This window comes from Epinephelus fuscoguttatus, linkage group LG10 (assembly GCF_011397635.1).
Source record: "Epinephelus fuscoguttatus linkage group LG10, E.fuscoguttatus.final_Chr_v1".
In the NCBI taxonomy this organism is placed as follows: Eukaryota; Metazoa; Chordata; class Actinopteri; order Perciformes; family Serranidae; genus Epinephelus; species Epinephelus fuscoguttatus.
The window spans coordinates 10,177,660-10,197,817 of NC_064761.1; the positions used below are offsets into that span (position 1 = coordinate 10,177,660).

General features: G+C 39.8%; 1 protein-coding gene across 2 annotated transcripts in view; it reads right to left on the minus strand.

The window, feature by feature from the left end:
- Positions 1 to 20,158, minus strand: part of LOC125895517 (BMP/retinoic acid-inducible neural-specific protein 3-like) — a 70,513-nt gene that overhangs the window by 37,484 nt on the left and 12,871 nt on the right. For both annotated transcript variants that reach the window (XM_049587417.1, XM_049587418.1), the window contains exons 3-4: positions 6,888 to 7,078; positions 1,764 to 1,948 (exon numbers count right to left, since the gene is read on the minus strand). In XM_049587417.1, the coding sequence (XP_049443374.1) occupies positions 1,764 to 1,948; positions 6,888 to 7,078 (376 nt within the window). The remainder of the gene's footprint in view (positions 1 to 1,763; positions 1,949 to 6,887; positions 7,079 to 20,158) is intronic.

Here is a 20,158-nt window from a genome sequence, read left to right on the forward strand (position 1 = left end):
AGCTTTAGTGTTTTGATCCTAAAGGTCAAGGGTGTAAGATTTGAGATGATTTAGTGGCATCTAGCGGTGAGAATTGCCAATTGTAGCCAGCTGAAACTTCTCCTGGTTAGAATTCCTTTAGTGTTCATTGTTCAGGGGGTCTTCACTGCCAAAAGCCAAAAATGGCATGCACCAAAAAAAAAAAAGAAAAAAGAAAAAAAAAAAATAAGAAATTACACAATTTCTGCTATCAGGCTTCCACCTCACCATCTGTGTTGCCAATCTCTCGTCTGCAAAACGTGTGTAAGCATGGGTCAAAGTTTCTCTCATTAGGTCTGTTTTTGTAGATCACATCTTTTGCGTGGGAAGTGGCGAACCCCTCTCTCAGGCCTTTTTGTGCGTATGCAATGTTTATAAAGGAGACCTTTGGTGATTAAAACCGAAAACAGCACTTAATAAAGCAGTTTCATGTAACAAATCAGCATTTCTCTGATGCTGTTTGGCATGTTGGAGACGGGCTGCTAGCCTAGCTAACGTGTGCTCACATAATTTCTCTGATAACTTAAGATCCAAGTGTTCAGGAGCGGGGTTTTTTTTCCAGGAGCTGATTTATCCGCGGAGGTCTCTTCCTCTTCACAATAAATGAACCTAGTGATTCAAACCGGTAAAAGCACTGAATAAAGCAGCTTCACATTTAAAAAAAAAATCAATGTTTTTTCAATGCTCTCATGGCAGAGGGGGCACAAACTACAGTGGCTCACACAAAGAAGTAAACGGCCTTAGAGACAGTGTTTGGTTTGTCTATTGTAGGCTACTGTAGAAACATTCTGGTGCAACATGGCAATCTCTCCAGATGAGGACCTGCTCACTTTGTAAAAACTGACTGCTCTTTCTAAGGTAGCAAAAGCCCCAAAATTTTTATATTCAAGTGATTATGCACTAAAGAAAACATACCACCACTTTTGCCAATATTCCTCTAAACGAAAAAACGTCAATTTGTGGTGTTGCAACAACGTAGTGCGTTTATGTTTTAAGACACTGTATGCAGTCTGTACATTTCCTGAGAAAACAAAAGTGTAATTTAAAAACAGACGATGCATGTAACAGGCCTAAGGTGTCCCAGAATGTCAACAACTAATGCCCCCAGGGTTCTTTGCACGTCATATGTTGACATGGAAACTCCATAACCAAGTGTCGATATGTGACCTTTAATCATATTTTACAATATAAAAAAATTCAGACCGAGGTCCCTGACCTAATTAATGGGTGCCCGTGACCTAATGCTTATCAGTTTAGGGGTCTTGACACACTCAACAAGGTTGAGAACCATTGACATTTAGGCCAGTAACTCAATAACTCAATATTTGTAATGTTTGTAGTAAATATGTAGTGATTGAAAGGATGTGTACTGAATGAATTTGGAGACTAAATCCACAGAGACAGAAAAAAGGTGGACCTTGATTGGTTAGCAGTAAAAGCTCTTTTCATTAAAATGAGCTAAACCTGCTGATTGTAGGGTTTCCATTCAAATGCTCCATACTGGCCCTGATTTCATTAATTCTTTAGTGATTGAGCTAATCAAGACCACTTGCCATGTTTCTGAAAAATACAATAATTACGTTTAGCCACTGAAACAAAATGTAATTTGAATAATGTCCCAATGAAATGGCAGTGGAAAAAATCCTACAATGGGAGCAATCTAAAGCTGTGACAAATGAGCACCTGTTTTTTGTTGTTGTTTTTTAATCGGTTTTGTGTTTGACTCAGAGCAGCAAGCTTTTTACCTTGATGGCAGTGGAGGCAATCTGGATGTGGTGCAGCTTGTGCAGGGTGCTCTCCCTGTCGATGAAGTAGGAGGCAGCCAGCTGGTGCAGGGCCTCCAGAGTCACAGCTGTGCCGTTGGATTCACTCACTTCAGACGTCCGACTCAACTTCCGCTTGTCCACAAAGATCATTAATGACTCTTCCCCTGTGAACACACGCACACAGGCACGTACGCACACTCCATTAATGAATCATCCCCTGAACACATACACAGACATAATGTTCTCAGTGGTGTAGTGGTAAATATTAACCCATTAACACCTGCCAGTACTCATTATAGAGTCACATTCAGTAGGCTGATAAACAGTACTTCTGAAGGTGGACAGCTAATGAGAAATTTATCTGCCTCTGCTAATTTTGCACTGTGGTCTACATTGTGTCAATTGGGTGATAAGTCTGCAGCTACACCGTGCACAAATTGAGATGCCTTATGGAACAAATCTTTCAATAAAAACAGAGCCAAAGCTTTCAGAGGATGGTGTATTGACAAACGATGGAAAGAGTGAAAGATCGATGGAAAAATCCTTTCTAACGGCATTAAGTTTTATGTGGAATGTGGCTTTAATTTGGAGAGGCATTAAAACTAATATATAGTACATTACCACTGGGGATAGAGAAAGGTTAGCACTTGTCTCCAACGCAGCGTGAGAAGAAAAATCAGTTTTAATAACTCACTCTGTCTATTATTGAGTTCTGAAACCTTGTTAAGAACCATGTTTTTTAAATACAAATGAAGTTACAGGAATACTACAGCCTAATTATTAGGGTCTGGGCAGCTAAGCTGCCAGGACACTATTGTAATCCCAGGTATTCTTCTCCTTCTTTCTTCTTCTTCTTCCGAGGAAATCATACTTTCCATGGGTGAAAACTCACCAAACTTTGCACAAAGGTCCGGTCTCATGCCAGATATCCTCAGCTGTAAACTCAAGTCAATAGTCCTGATGGTGGCGCTACAGCAAGCGTCTGAAGTTCAAAACTTTGAAAATTCATAACAAATCAACCATACATGCTACAATTTCACAACTTTCATCATTTCTTATCTATCTCCTATCTCCTCCAACAATTTTTACTCAATTGACACCAAACTTGCTACAGAGCATCTTCAGACTGTCCTACAAAAGCTATGTTTCTCAGATTTTTGATTTATCAAAAATTGAGCCTACAGTGCATCAAAATGTTTGACTGTAAACGGTACTGTAAACATATACATGCAAATTCTTGCTAAATAAATCTTCAATGTTCATGAAAAAAATGACAAAATTCTAGAGTCATGATGAGTCAGATGATGTGTGGCAAATTTCAGCATTTTTATCTCAAAAACTGAATTTTTGACAGCATTTTGAATTTTGCTCTAATGTGAACAATTGGAGTCAATGTAAGAATGGCAATTTTAAACATCAGTTTTTCACTTATGGAGCAAATCAATCATTGTTACAAACAAATTACCAACATCTCCATGCTGTCTAGGTGCAATATGTGTATTTTCAGATTTTCAGAATAACTGAATTTTTTACAGTGGTTTCAAATCTGCCTTTCCATGCACGGATGGCTGCTTTCCTACACAACAGCAAGAGGCTTACTCAGTCTGTGAAGCCACTGTTGAGTTGCTACTTGCCAATTAGCTCAGAGCGGTAGATGACTGTCTTAGGTTCCAGAGGTTGCGGGTTTGAGCCTCAGCTGATGCAAAAGGCAGATTGTGTTGCTAAATTCCTAAATGTCTTCCAATTCTTCTGCTTGTTGCTCAGAATTGCCTAAAAATGCCCGGACCCGACCCATCGCTGCGCAGTAGCTATAATCTCAATTGTGTTGCAACAAGCATCTTTCTTTTATTTGGAGATATAGACACATTTTTATAGAGCAAATCATTAAAAGAGGGAAATCCTTTGGAAAAACAGATTATCTTGTAAAATATGAAAGATTTTTTCCTTTTTTTAGCTGCAATCAGCAGCTCAATAGCTCACACTGTCCGTTGGATGGTCAGCTGGTTAGAAGAAAAAAAAAAAAATCTATATATTTTTTGCCTTAAGTGGCTGAAATTTGGCATGGCATATGTTTGTGTTCATGCCAACTGGCTAAAAGTGTGGGGTGGGGGGATGGTAATGGGAGTCGCCTTTCACAAAAAGGCATATAACTTCCCAGTGGATTCATAGACTTGCCCAAGGCTTTGTAAAAACATTGATCATGCCTGAGGGCAGCTGATTAACGGTTCAGAAAGGGGCAATGTATGGATCAAGCATCAACCTCTGAGGCTGAAAAATGAAGCCAATGTTGAAGTGCCAAAAACTGCAATCCTCAAATGGCCCCTTGAGTCTGGCTTCAAAAGCATAGACACCCAAGTTAAAATATCCAGCTTTACAGCAGAAATACACATGTTTACAGACTGGTACAAAAGCGGTTTTGGTGTCTGTAGCAAATTTTCTTGTTCATGAAAAATGTGCAGGGGATGAGTTTTTATATAACTCAACTATTTACATTTTATTTAAGCTTAAAGTTATGCATAATAAAGGGTGTGGCCTCTTGAGTGACAGGCTGTCGGCAGTCAGTGTCCTTGGGTTCTCAGTCAGATCCACCCCTCGCCTGCCTTCCAAGTATGGTCACTTCTGGCTTTAAAAAACCAAGATGGCCAAAATGCCAAACACAAGGCTTCAAAACGGGCACACAAATGGGAGATGTTACAAATTCAAGCCTGTTTATGTTGTTATCATTATGAATTTTAACCAGGAATCACAGTGTTTTTCAAGATATACTGCATAAACTTTGCTGCTGTTGTTGGCAGAACATGATGTACAGGATTCATTCCAACCTATTTAAAATACTGTTGTTGGTATTCAACATGACTTTGAGAGTTTATGCACAAGAGACAAGAGATGAAAAGAGCCAGCAGAGGAGATGGAGGAGATTGTGCAGCAGATAGCCATGGGAGCTTTACTGCGCATTACAGTACTCTGGCTAACTTTCCTCTATTGTTATGGAAACACTGACAGGATCCGCTGACACTTTTGTCAAACAACTCTAAACAGAGGTTTTACATGTTGAATCAAAGAATATGAGCTCAAACAACCACAGACAATCCCACAGTCACAGCTGAGACAATAGTTAGTTAAATATTTGGTTGTTTGAGCATGCAAGAAGCTTTAGAGCTTCAAATGTGGTGTCGAAGATTACTCTTTTATGGTAATTACCCATTTTATTTGACAGCTGATGGTCTATAGCAACACAAGTGGAGAAAGATGTGGATGACAAGGTTCCAGCTTAGGACACAGTGGTTGTGTAATTAGGCTACTGGCCCAAAGGAACAGAAGCTGCAGGAACTACATTTAGAACGGGAAATTATAGTCCCTTTGGCCATTTCCTATTTGGGGTTTCCATTCCACCGCATGTGTAGAAATACTGATTAGGGGAAGCATCAGCTTTCTTGGTGCGTATCCATCACATAGTTCTTTGCAATTTACTGCTGCATTAATTCAACATTTGAATGGCTGTTGTAAAGGGGATGTTCACAGGTGTTCAAAGCAGTTAAGTTCTAGCATGTGTTTGAAACAATTAAGAAATGCAGAATAATTACAATTTGTTTCACTCACAACTAGGGCTAGGCAGTATATGTATATAAGGGTATGGTCACACATGAGTGAATGCAGGTGAGTGACCATCGCCTGCCAAAGTGATAATGTGGGCACTGCTGATTGTGACGCACAAAGAAGCTAGCGTGCTAGCTGTCATTAGCTAGCTTGCTGATAACTACTGTGAAATATAATGTTATTGGTCCATTTTCCATTTTCTTACGTTCCACGCTTGTGTCCAGACCCACTGCTAGCCAGGCAACATTGCTCATGTGTGGCAGTTTGTATTTTTCACACCCAGTATTATATAATATGCATGACAACAGAAAATGTCTCCTCCACACATACTTTTTCCTGTTGGTTGAGGCTGTGACTTCGCCTGTCAGAGTTCAGCAAAGTTGAACTCCACGCAATGTGATTATGCAAATTAGCTTTGCCAGTGGAGGCAAATGTTTTATTTTATTTTTTTATAAGTGAACGGCAAATTTTAATTTCCCTCACGTGTAATTGTACTCTTATAGCGTTATTGTAATAGGAGCAAGATATTGCCTTCGATTTTGGTTATCATAAGTGTTGTCTTTTCTGGGTTTTAAAGGCTGCATTACAGTAAAGTGATGTTATTTTCTGATCTTCTTGCTGTTTTATCATCTGCCTCTACCCACCTATGCCACGTTCACACTGGATGCAGACGTGCTGCAGTATGACAGTTATTGCTCAAGTCATGGCCTGGTCGTTCACATTAGAAGTGCATTTCTCCATGCTGATCAGCAAGCGCATCCTCTCCTCTGCTCTTCTCTGATCACACGCACTCTGTCTGCTTGTGTGTGTGTGTGTGTGTGTGTGTGTGTATGTGCTTAACGCTCTCGCTCTCTATTTAGACACAACTGACAAATCTGTGGAATAAGTAAGCATGGGATGCATATTTTATCATGTATAAGAATCAAATCATTTATATCATACATAATTTATCTTTAATGTTGCTCATAATTGATTATCAGATTGTTTTCTTGCCAGATTAGCTTGCTGAAAAAATAGACCACTGAAACTATCGCTGCAGAATGCAAGCCGGCAGCGGAGCTTGGCGCTGCAGAGCATCCAGTGTAAACAACTCAGTGACCTAATATGGGTGCTGAAAGGTGGCTTGCAGCGCTCTGTGGAAAGTCAGCATGCTCCATAGTGCTTCTACGTCCAGTGTGAACCCAAAACCAGCCGTTATATCCACATAACTGATTATTATTTATCAAAAAATTGTGTAAATATTTGGTGAAAGCACCAGAAGTTAACCACACAATACTATTACAATATCCATAGAGATATTTGGTTAAAATTATTATAATATTTGATTTCCTCCATATGACCCAGCTCTACCTAAAAGGTTTTCTGCTGTAGAAATGGGCCACATGTTTGTCCTGGACTTGGGCCACCTTGATGCCCCAAACCTCACCTTTTAACGCTTCCTTTCTCCCTGGTGTAAAGATAGGTCAATAAAAGCAAATAAAACCACAGCCCGTCTACTTTACTTACCTCCCAGTGTAGCGGAGAGCAGGAAGTGGGTTCCGTATTTCCTGATAATGTTGTCAGTGATGGCGCTGAGACTGGGCCTCCTGCCCAGCTGCCTAATGGTCTGGAGGAATTCGGGGTCCAGTGGCAAGGAAAAGCCATTGTTCTCTTGTCTCTCCAGGGCCAAGCTGTTCACCTTCCAGCGGCCAAACTCCCTGCAATGTCACAGAAACACATGCTAAGAGTAAGCAGAGGACACACAAGACACATGAATGCTGCATGCAGGTGAGATAAAGGACACGGGTCCAACAGAAGCCACACATTACGCGGACAATACAAAAAGTAAATGCACCGAGCCGTTCTAAACTGTTGTTTTTTTTACCGCTTCTTGAATAGGAGGGAAATTGTTTTGATTTTAAAGTGGACAGGACACAGCTTGTGTCCCTCACGAGGAGGCTCATTTCAGATCTGTTTCTTGCCGGGCGTAAAATATGATGTCTGCATGACCTCTAAGTGAATCTTGTGTGCCACTCTGTTGAACATGAATGGGTAACTGTCCAACCACAGCGCCTCAAAAAGTGACACGAGATGAGAAAAGATTGCACTGTTATTTAAAATCGCTAGAGAAACACAATGTTTCTCGCATGGTGCAAAGCAATTCTCTCAGCTGGAGGTAGAAATAGCATCAGACCACTCACTAGTAACGCTATTTTGAAACATTTAAACATAAAAGAAATGGTTTACAAAACCGTATAATGTAGTGGTAAGTCAAAATATAATTCCTGTGGGCACACATAAGTGGCGCCGTGTGTAAACAGATCATAAATCACAAAAAAAACACAGTTGAAATAGTATAAAATATGTCTTAATATGAGAGGGTATAATTGCTGATAGATACTGTAACGTATATGTCTTAACAGCTGCTCACAACTACATCATACTGTGTTAAAATATTACATTATGAAAGTTTGTATACTGTCTCTGAATGCTAAATATGGGGACTGAATGGTTTCATGCAATTTCTCCCTCCAGCTCTGCGAATTGCTTTGCAGCATAGTGAAAAACATTGTGTTTCTCCATCGATTTTGAATAATAGCGCAATCTTTACTCATCTCAAGTCAGTAATGGAGGCACTGTGGTTGGACAGGCTATAATCATGGAAGGAGTCTTGCGGCTCCCGCGCCTCTTTTGGAGGGAAACAGGCTTCATCTGAAGTTGTTTGATATTCAGCCTGGCCTTGGAGCATGCCAGCTGCCTTTATCTACCAATTGCAGACTGAGTGCTGCTGCTTGATGCATAGATTAACACTATTCAAATGCAGCTGGTAATAAACATGGTTCTACCCCCACCTAGCAGGGGAGAAATTGAAGACCTTTCTGTCACTGTTGGGTGGTGAGGTACTTTTGTGTTGAAGAAAGGACCACAGATACAATCTGACATGCATTTGAGTTTGAATGTTTTTGCTTTGTAAAGCTGCAATAGGTGAGATTTACAACACGTTGTATCAAAAAGTGGCTGCAACACAAAATCATTTTGACTTGATTGCAGTTATTTTGGAGAGAATCAACAAAGAATTGATTCCACAACCAACCATTCAATCATTTGTTATTATCTCAATTTGATCACGCTAAGATGCAGTCGCTGCTTGGGAGATGCTGTAACAAAACAGAATGGCCACCACCTCCAATCTAAATTTTCATTATTACAGTTTATTTGTCAGTATGACAATGACCTACAAACTAAGACAAAGTCAGTGGCTACAAAAACTAAGACGGCAACAGCTGAAAGGCCAAACTCCAGGCTCCAAAACGGCAGTTCACACACCAATGGGTAACATCAACCTACAATTTACACTTCATCTAAACTGCATTATTTTATTTTTCTTTTAAATTGTTGATAAAAAGATCTCTGACATGTTAAGCTAATATAAGCCCAACCTAATGCTATCACTGGAGGAGAGTCGCTGGCTGCAACTGAAGAAGCCTCTTGGATGAAAGGTCAAACGCCTTCATGAAACTCAAGCAAGTCCAGTTGCCTACAATATAGCACTTAGAATCACCATGGTCTGAAAGACTGAGAATCTTTACCAACATAGCAAACCCAATGCTGCAGACATGGAGCAACAGCAGTAATCATTTGGAGATGTGTTTCATGTCCTGTAGGAGAAAAAGTGCCTTTGGGCTCTGTTCTGGTCGCCACCAACCCCTGAGAAAAATACCTGGCTTATTAGCTGCTAGAGGTTCCACTTTCTTTCACCAGCTAGTTGTTAACTTTGTTTGCTGTGTGGTGATGGACAGGTAGTGTACAGTGGATTTATCACAGCTTGTTTGCTGAAAATAGCTTTCTGCTACTGCTGGATACATGATTGATGAGGGCACTGAGACGGAACCGAACAGTAAATGTGCAGTTAAATAGCAAAACTAGACTAAAAGGAGCTAAAAAGAGTTGGTTATGTTGGACTTGGTTACTTTAATTTATTTATATCGCCAACCCTTTGTAACATCCCATGCAAACAATTTGCTTTTGTGACAGGCAGACAGACACAATCTATTGTGAATGCAAGAGCACAGGTGCACAAAGTGATACTGTAGCTTCTACACTGGTTTATAGCATATTAACAACCACTGCATGCATAAAATGCCAGCTCATATTATTTCTAGGACGTGAAAATCCTCAAATCTTCAAAAATATGAACAGTTTTCTCTGAAAACTGTTTGCTCCTCCTCAACTGCAGAAAAGCAAATGGAATCTTTGGGTTTCCTGATGTCTTTCTCTCTCTTACATACATAAAAAACCCCAACACCCAACAGACACACACACCAACTCCCTCATGCAAAGACACTTGCTGAGACACATGCATTCACACACCCCGCAGCTGCAAACATCTAAACAAAGCTGCCCTTGCTGCAAAAACTTTGCTATCACCCAGAATATCGCAGAGCCCCTATGGGTGCAGAGCAGCTGCCAATCAATTTCTCACCAATAACAATGACCCCCTGAGAAAAACACAAAACAGAAAACAGCTCATTAAGGCCTGTTTCATGTCTCTGTTTCTCTATAACGAGCGGCCATTAGTGCTTCCCTCCGTCCACTGGGGCCGGCTGAAAAAGGGAGCAGCGGGGAGAGAAAGAGGGAGAACTTAACTGTGATCGACACAATGCCTCGCTTTGCTGCTCGCTGACGGACACTTATGAATGGTGCCACAGCTAGGCTGGAGGATACAGCACACACACACACACACACACACAGATCTGTTGTCGAAGACTTCACTTCAACCTCACTTTCTGCATGCCACGCACATACACACACAAAATGATCTCGCGCTTCATGGAAGACTGCAGGTTTATTTCACCTTAACTCCTCTCACCGAGATGCTGAGTGACTGAAATAGCCTATCACAGACACACACACACACACACACACACACACACACACACACACACATACGGGCGGCGGGTTTATTTCACCTGCAGCTCTGTGCAGCAGGGGGCTCGATGCACATCTATCTGTCAGCCCCCCCGCGGAGAGCCGAAGCACTGTGCACCAGGAGGTGAGGAGCAGCAGGAGCTACGGGGGCCACGATGGAGTCGTACCCTGCTATCTGTCCATCACAGCCCAGGTGTCTCAGATCTATCATGGCGTACAGGCAGCCTGAGGGCACAGCTCGGTGCCCAACATAACAAATCAGGGAATCAACCCAGCGTATAACCTGCTGATGCAGTCAAAACACGCCACTGAGCAGAGCAATGCAGATTGTCTCAGTTCAGTACAGTATGTGACTGAGGAGGATAGGTGAGTGTCTGCTACTAATGCTATCTCCTGAGGCACATTAATGTGGGAAATTATTGTAAGGAAATTAAATGGCACACACATTACACATCACCGCATTGTGATAACAACAAGGCACTCACGGAATCAATTTTACAGCAGCAATCTAAAACCTGAGCTTGAGGAGCCATTAGAAAGTTAGTTGAAAATCATTATTTCACTATTCTAATAAACAAAATGGCTAATACATTAATTAATTAATTTATTTTTTATCCCTCATCTTTTTTCCCTGATAAATTTCAAACACCAAGTAAAGTTCCATCACTGTTCATATTGTACCTATATTAAATGTGATCTTGTGTCATAGGTGGGACCAAGGCATCATCTTTTAAGTCATGAGTAAGTCTCAAGAGTGACTGACCTTAATCATAAACTAGAATTACTGCCTCACGGTTGTATGCCGCCACGAACCGTAGCAGTTAAAGTAGCCTATACATGTCTGTGAAAACATGGGTGCTTCAAGTTCATCCTTGAGTCCAAATTTGAAGAAATTCCCTAAAGGTGTTCTGGAGATATCTCATTCACAAGAATAAGACAGATGCAAGGTCACAGTGACCTCGACCTTTCAGCAACAAATTGTAGTCAGTTCATTTTAGAGTCCAAGGTGACACGTGTGCAGAATTTGAAGAAATTTTCTCAAGGTTTTCTTGAGATTTCGACCGCAATGCCAGACTGAAAAAAGTCACGGTGATCTTTGACCACCAAATTCGAATCACTTCATCCTGGACCAAAAGTGTACATCTGTGCCAAATTTGAGGAAATTCCCTCAAGGCGTTCTGGGAATATTGCTTACACAAGAATGAGACGGATGCAAGGTCACAGTGCGATGACCTTTGACCACCAAAATCAAATCAGTTCATCCTTGAGTCAAAGTGGATGTTTGCGCCACAATTGCAAAAATTCCCTTAAGGCATTCTTGAAATATCATGTTGATGAGAATGAGACAGACGGACATCATGAAACACCATGCCTCCTGCCACAGCTATTGCCAGCATGGAGGCATAAACAGTAGTGCTGACACTGTACATTCATAGCATAATTTACTTTTAGCCTGTACTGCAACAGAATGAATTTTATGTGTCTCTGGCCTGTCATTCTGTAAACTCTGCTTTAATTGGAATAATGTCTGTAACTTTCTCTCTCATGATTTGTAGGACATGTTCTGTAAGAAGTAATACTGTACATTGTTGCATGGTTTGTGTCTAAATGAAATAAAAAGATTAATATTAACATCGGTAGATTCAGGACAGTGTTCCGCTGGGATTTTTTCCAGCAGTGGTGCTGAAGTAGAGCAGAGCAAGTCAAAAGGCTCAAGTCCAGGAGTCACAAGTCATTGGTATTAAAGTCCAAGTCAAGCTGTAAGTCCTTTTTGATTTTCCTAAGTCTAAAGTGACTGAATTTGTGACTCGATTCTGAATCGATTCTGAAGACATGTGACTCGAGTCCACACCTCTGTGTTGTTTATCACTTGAACAATCACAGTGGCATTGGCCCACATACGCTATTGTTTAGATCTGCCTCTACGTCATTATTCTTTGTGAAAAATACCTCGGGGAGTGTCTATTTAAAGGCCCTCTGCAGGGTAAAAGCTTGACCCGCTGGTTAATAAAAAGCCCACAAGCTATGCTAAGACTGCTTTACGATTCTATTAAATGATTGCAAATCACACATGGGGCCGCACCACATCTTTCAATCTTCAGGCAAAAACCATGCTAAATTAGGTTACAGTAATGCATGGTCAGTTTGAGGCCTTTCACAGGGATTTGCACATGAATTCAGTTGTTTGTTCCTATTAGCCTGAACAACTCAGTGTGTACAGATCATAGATAGGCTACAAAGTGACATGTGACTGGCAACATGTGTGCACCTCGTGTAATTGATGCATGACCCAAACCTCTGTTACATAAAATGAATTTGCACAGAATAATGACACCCACTGAAATGTGTCCTCTCTGCACATGTTTTTCCAAACAGCCAGCACATTCCTTTTGTATAAGTTTTTTTAAATATAATTTATGGTCAAAATCCTTCTTCAGCTGTAAGCTAATTAGTCTAGCATGAATGAGCTCTACGATTCTTCTGTTGCCGCTGTCTCAATCATGTTAATGTTAATGTGGTGAGCCACAAAGCATTCTCATTTGAACTCATCATAAGAACATTTGAATGACACAGAGAAAGAAAAACAAGAAAAAAAAAGAGAAAGAAATGGAATTGTCTTTGCAGGTGTTCAGGATATTTGCATGTATACACGGTTTCCGACAGCGAGCCCATTTCCTCTAAACACAGTTTTCTTCTATCTCTCATCTCCTGGCAGTTTTACTCAGACACTGTATAATGACTTTACAGCAGTTAGGTCCAGATCATTGCTCTGCATATCAAAACTCTGGATTCAAACTGTGATTTATGAAGCAAATGCACAATATTTACACACTGGAGAACTGGAGGGATTGCAATACAACCTATTTTTCCCCCTTATATTCTTATGTAATAAATGCACATTTATTTCAAACCATATCAGTGGTACAAAGGGAAGGAAGCTAATTAAATTACTTAAGTGACTCAGAAAAGTCTAATTTCACCTCTGACTTTAAGCAGTATTGAGCCTTTGTTTAAATTCCATTTTTGTCTTTCATTTCACATATGAATTTTGTGACACATAAGGAGCTCTAAAAACAGACAACCCTGTCCCTTGGAAATTATACTTCTCATTTTACTAGTTAGTTTTTGATAGGCAACATAATTGCGGGTCAGATGCTCACTGGCAACTTCTTATCCTTGCGAATAAAGTGCTACGAGACTGGGTTTCTAATGATGGCAAAGTTAAGGTTGGGGGTTTGGTTACATGTAGAAGAGGAAAACTCATCCAGTCTCATACTATGTCCCTGTTGACTTTTTAAATATTTAACACGGACCACAGTCTTTCTCTAATTTTAACCAAGTGATGTGGGTGCAGGCCAGTTGCCAGAACAAAATGTTGGCATTGTGCGTTTCAGCAAACCACAAATTATATTTGCATATTTCACACATATCATATCAATGTTTTTGTGACAGAGTATAAGAGCTGACTTTGTCAGCAGGAGTTGGAGAGGATGGTGGATTGTGGATGGGTTAGGTAGGATGCCTACCAAGCTGCAGACCACAGCAGACTTCTGTTTGAGACCAACAAACAACAAAACCAGATGTTTTTTAACGGCCCATTGCTGTTTTTCCAGGGGCTTTTTAGACTCTAAACAAGGGTGGTTTTTGAGCAACCCATTCTTGTTTGTCTACCCAGGATAGTGCCATAAGAAGTGGCTTTTTTTTCCCACTGAGACATTGTTGCATTTCTGGGTAGAATCCTGCCCCCTAAACCAGGTGTTTTAAGCCAGAGCATGATCTTTTCCTAACCACAACCAAGTGTTTTTTGTTCCTACAACCTGGCCACACATTAACAACAGCACTGTTAAATCATAAAGTTTAAACGTATCCACAATCATACTGATGTAAAGTATCCATGGTTTGCAGAAACGTACAATGCCAATATTTTTCTCTAGCGCTTGGGTTGGTGGGTGCCCAAACATATCTATGAATATAAATATGTTGCTGACAAACAATGATCAGATACGTTTAGTATCAACATTTTGTATAAAGCTAGAACAGTGACAGCAAGTTTTGGCATCAGAATAAAATTTTGCATTTCTGCCATCAGCATAAAAGAAGTGACACTGAGAGGGAGTGACATCTTAAGATTTTCAATAAAAAAACACATCAGGTTGCAGAAATAATATCAAAATGAAAATTTTTAATGCCTGTGTTTTATTTTTCAGTGGAATGTTTCCACTGCCAATGTTTCCTTTTTCAAGCCCAAATTTTATTTTCAATGCCAAATCTTACTGTCACTGTTCTAGTGCCATACACTTTGCAACTTGTTTATTGCCAGTGTTTCCAAAAAAACATAAACCAGGCAGCATTCTGATTCTTTTAAAGTGAAGTAGTAATTACAGCGGTAGCTATAGTAGTAGTACTAGTGGTTTATAAATAGGACTCAGGGTTGATCTGGAAAGTCTATAACTGGCCACTACAAAATTGGTTTGCCATTTTCCACATTTAGACAGATACATGCTTTAAATAATCAAAGCTTTGGGAGGACTGCATTCAATAAATGAATCAGGGCAAGAGACAAAAAGCAAAAAAAAAGGCACTGAGTGAAAGAAAATAATAGGGTTTTTTTTGTAAATGATTGTGTTTTTCTAAGTGGATCCAAAATGACCGTGGAAGGGAAAACAACAATAATGAAAAAAACTACTCAAGCTACCCAACATTTACCTTACCATGATGAGAGACAAACATTTGCTTATCATCAAAAAGGCCTGTGTGAAAACATATGTGTGTGTTTGTAGCTGGGTTACCCTAGATACCAAAATAACCCGTTGTGCAAAACAGTTGGTTGATGTAGACTCAATGTTATTTCAAGGACCTCCCCAAAGAGAATTGTGCAAAATGGGAGAAAAGTCCTTCATGCTTCATTCAGGAAGATAAACCAAATTACTTTTATTTGAAAGACCTTGCGCATGCAAACTGCAACTGCTCTGCTGTTCAATATTGCATTTTTTTTTCTCCAGCGGTTTTTCTTCTGCTGGTTTAATCTGATGTGACATTGATCCTTCTCAATATGCACATGCCATTAGCAACAGAAAAATGATTTTAGAAATTAAGAATCACAAACAAAGAAGCTTTTCATTTGAGTGACATCAAAAGACATTCTACAAATGCCAGTTGCATATTGAGCATTTTCCTGAAAGGCACCTTCAGAGAGTCGTAGATCAGCTTTGTTAATTGAGCTTCTGATGATCCAGTCTTAACAAGAGGACAGCTGCAGAGTCAAACCAGAGTGGAGGGAAGATATGGGGAGAGAAGATGGAGACGCTCGTGTCTTTTGGTAATCCACCCACCGTGAAGACAAATGGGGAACGAAAGTGAGATGAAGACGTGAGAAGAGAGTGTAATGAGTTAGTTAATAGCTGCTGGTTGTGAACGCTTCACGGAATTGCCACCAACAGTTTTTCCAACAACATCAAACAAACATCAGACCATTAATTTGTGAAAATCCTATTAAACCAGCCGAGAGGCCCTATAAACAAGACAGCACACTGTTTCTTGCTCTTTTTGTGTCTTCATGCCTTTGATGCTACTAAGTGTTACTCAAGTACGCATTTCAAACACTCGAATACTACCTCAGACTGTGACCATTGCCACGGACATTCTCCTGTAGAGGATTAGGATTAATAATGTTGGGGATGTAAAATCGGGAAAAAACAAAAGCAACCAAGCATTTTCCTTTTTTCCTCCTTCACTGAAATAGACACACTCTAGATTTTACTGTTTGTTCTAAAATTATACTCAACAGATGGACTAAAGAGGAGACTAAAATTACTTATTACTAATTATTATTCAGGAAACTCCCCTTGTTGGGAAAGGAAACTATAAACGAAAGTCATTATGTCACTGTGAAGCATGTGACCAATCTCCTTTTGTCCTTGAAGCAGGTGATATTACATGTTTGATAATCAATAACTACTGTTAGGGAAGGCAAATATATTTACATAGCGCATTTCAGACCCCAAGGCAATCCAAAGTGCTTCACAGATTCGCAAGTAAAAGCACAAGAAACAAATGATAAAAACAATAAAAAGACGCAATCAAAAGATAAAAACAAAGGAGAACAGACAAAAGCACACAGAGTAAAGCAATAAAAAAAGCAATGGAGCAAACAATAAAAAGCGCAAAGAATAAATAAAACAATAAAACAAACACATAACAATGACTTAAAAGAGAATTAATTAAAAGCAATGGTGAAAACATAGGTCTTTAGCTTTGATCTGAAAGTGCTCAGCATTGTCTCGAGCCTTTGCTTTTCTGGCAAGCTGTTCCACATTTGAGCAGGATAGAAGCTAATCGCCATGTTTACAGTCTAGTTTGGGAATAACCATTGATCCAGAACCAGCCGACTTCAGAGGTCTGCAAGGTTCATACTGGGTCAGGAGATCTGACAAGTATCTTGGACCTAAACCATATAGTGATTTATGGACAAGCAATAGAATATGACTCTGTAAGAAAATGAGCGTGTTTGGTGATCTGAGCACCGGAGTTATATGCTGAACCTTTCTGGTCCTTGTTACAACCATGGCAGCTGCATTCTGGATCAGCTGAGGCTGTCTGATTGCTGTCTCAGACAGACCTCTGAACAATCCATTGCAGTAGTCCAGACTGTTAGAGATAAAAGCCTGAACATGTTTCCCAAGTTTCTTTACATTGCTTGGACAGACTTTTAAAGTGAGCACAGACTTTTTCATTGGTCACTGGTCCTGACAGTTTTCTTCTCATCTAACTGGAGAAACCAATCACTTCAAACGATTGATAATATTCAGTAATATTCTGGAGGGTTAATGTTAGCCAGCTCTCTCAATACTGTTTCCTATATTATTGTCAGAAAGTGCTAATTGCCAAATTCTATATGCATCATAATTTGGAACTTTATCACTTACCAATAGGCTACCTGTTATTTTGTTCAACAAACTGCTCCAGGGATTACTTTTTTCTGTAGGCTGACATAGAAGTTAGCGTCACCCTAGTTCCCTCATCAAACAGCCTACCAAATATTTCAATTGGATTTTGGATTATTGCAAAAAGTTAGCTCTGTTACAAACATTTATGATACTTACATGTTTTGATAGATAATTTCCACAAAACATTACTTTTATGGGGTTTGAAGCCTAAACACTATAAAGCTAATGTTAGGATATAAACTCACCAACTATGGTCTCTTAAATTAACATCCCATCGGGTTTCTACGCCAATCACGTTATTTTTACAAAATCGGAATTGGTAATAAAGCATCAGAAGAATCAAAACAACAACAATGGTCTGAACTGAACTGTGATGTGTTAATTGGAAATCCCAGAGTGGAGTTTTTTGTTTGAACTGACTGAACGGAACAGAACATTTCTCTTCTTTGGTGGAAAAAATATATACTTTCTTGAAAGTGATTACAGTTGTATTTTTGTATAGTATAGCATAATTCTTTTGTTCTACAGAAACCAGGTAAAAGCAATTTAATTTTGGTGTTGAGGAACCTGTTTTATGGGTTTTATGGTTTCTCTGTGGGGTTTGACTGAGTAAAAGAAAAAATATCTGTTTCATGTGTCAAACTGCTACAGAAGATATAGGCCTGTTTTGTTTGTTGAAGACAAGAAGAAGATGCTGAACCACTGCTAAGCTTTTTGGATACTATTTAAATAAAAAACAAACCTTATGGGACAACTTGGATGCATTCTTTTTTTTCTTTCTTAATGCTTTGCAAAGTATCAGATCAGACTTGGTATCAGACTCGATTTCAAAATAAAGGACTCGTATCAGCAAAAAAATGTGATCGGGACATTCCCACCACAACAAGGCTGTAAAGCCATGTTCAGTGTGATGAGATTCTGTAGTCTCATTTAGCCACTTGTTATCAATCGCCTTTTTTAAGATGCATGAAATCTTTAAAATTTACAAGTGAAGTATGTACAGACGTATTTTAATGTCGTCGAACAAAACGTGAGAGCCTCTTATGCTTATGTTAACCAAGAACATTACTTCAGGCCAAAACCCCATTGAATTTAAGACAAGAGGACCAGGAGTGCAAAAACGCTGACTCATTCCTGGGGCACTCTATAACCTAAATTAATATTTGCAAATTGTTTAGCTAACATTAGCCAGTGTCTCTGCTGACACGCCCTACATTTATTTGAATATAATCCATTAACATTTGTTATAAACAAGTGGCAACCTCCAAGGCTGAAAAATAAAGCCAACGTGGAAGTGCCAAAAACTGTAGTTCCTCTAATGGCCACTTGAGGCTGGCTCCAACAGCGAGTCAATTCCCATTGATCTCCATGATAAAAAACCTTACAGCAGAAACAAGCATGTTTACAGCCTGGTCTATAAAGCTAATCTCCTGTCCTGATTCATGACATCTGTGGTGAATTTTAATGCAGGCCTAACTCACCACATTTTATTAAGGCTTAAAGTTACGCGCAATTACAGATGTGGCCACTTTGAATGACAGACTGTGTGTGAGGCAGCAGCACTGTCTAGGAGTAGGCTCCACCCCTTGCACCTCCACAGTTCCACCCTCTGGTCCAAATAAAAAAATGCTGAACTCAAGACTTTAAAATGGCGGTCGACGAACCAATTGGTGACATCACAGTAGCTACATGTAATATTTCAAACAGTCTATGGTAAGAAATAATCCTCTTTCTTAGTTTTCCAGTCAGGTATCTGTGGTGGTGGTGAATGATACCAAATGTTACAGCCTTTTTACCCTAATTTATTGTTATTACTTATGTGTGTTATCTGATAATAGAGTGGACCTCCCCAGTTTGGTAACTTATTATGACTTAGCTTGTTTACCAAACAGGGGCTTGAGCTGAGAAATATGCAGCAGCTGGATAGAGCCATTTTGAGACCAATAACAATGGAAATGAACATGCACATTTAGATAAAAACCTCAGGCAACATCATGTCATGTGTTTTCTATTTTTATGTTGTGGAAGCATTTTTCAGTCAAAAGTGGGTAATGGTGGGACTTGCCATGCCTTGATTGGCATCAGCTGCTTCATTCATCATCAGTGGCTCATTCATCAGCTGCCTGGCTACCAGATGACTAGTAGTATCCAATCATATCTGTACAAGGGGTACTCAGTGGCCTTAATAACCTGACACTTCTAACTAATTACTCTGCTGATACACTCATGCTAAATCTGTTCCCTGTTGCAGTCCCCTCCACCACCTCAGCCTCTTCTGTATAGAATATGCTTTTGGTATTGTTGACTTTACTAATATAATGTCTCAGTGTGTGTGTGTGTGTGTGTGTGTGTTGAGAGAAGTCATCCTTGGTGCCCTGATTCTTTGAGAACTCCCTAAACGAGCGGAGCCTTTTCTGCCAAATGGAACAAATATTTGCTATAAATGGTCACTTCCTTGATGTAAATGTGTCCGACTGAACTGGTTACCAGCTTACATCTCCAAACCAGAAAGGTTAGCAAGGATTTTGACATTTAGTTATTTTAGCAAAGCTTTTTCTGTATGTTTCTTAGAATAAAGAGAAAACAGCAAACATGCATTTTCACCATTTTACTGTGGTTTACTGGGGCAATTCAAACTCAGGCCAGTTTTGTGGATCTGAACTCAAATACAGCGCAGTGTGAATAAAAGACAGCTAAAATGTTGCAGGGGGGTGAGTTTTGTTGAAAGGCAATTGCGTTATTGATTTGTAGCTCCCCTGAATATCACTACACCCCTGGTAACACAAAGCAAGGGCAAGTCAGAGAGTGAGAGAGCTTCATTTGCAGGAGGGTTTGCTGACATGAAGACTGCTGATCCCTTTTGTACTGCTATTTGTCATAACACTGTTGACAAGAGACTCCTCTTCACACAGAAAACAAGGA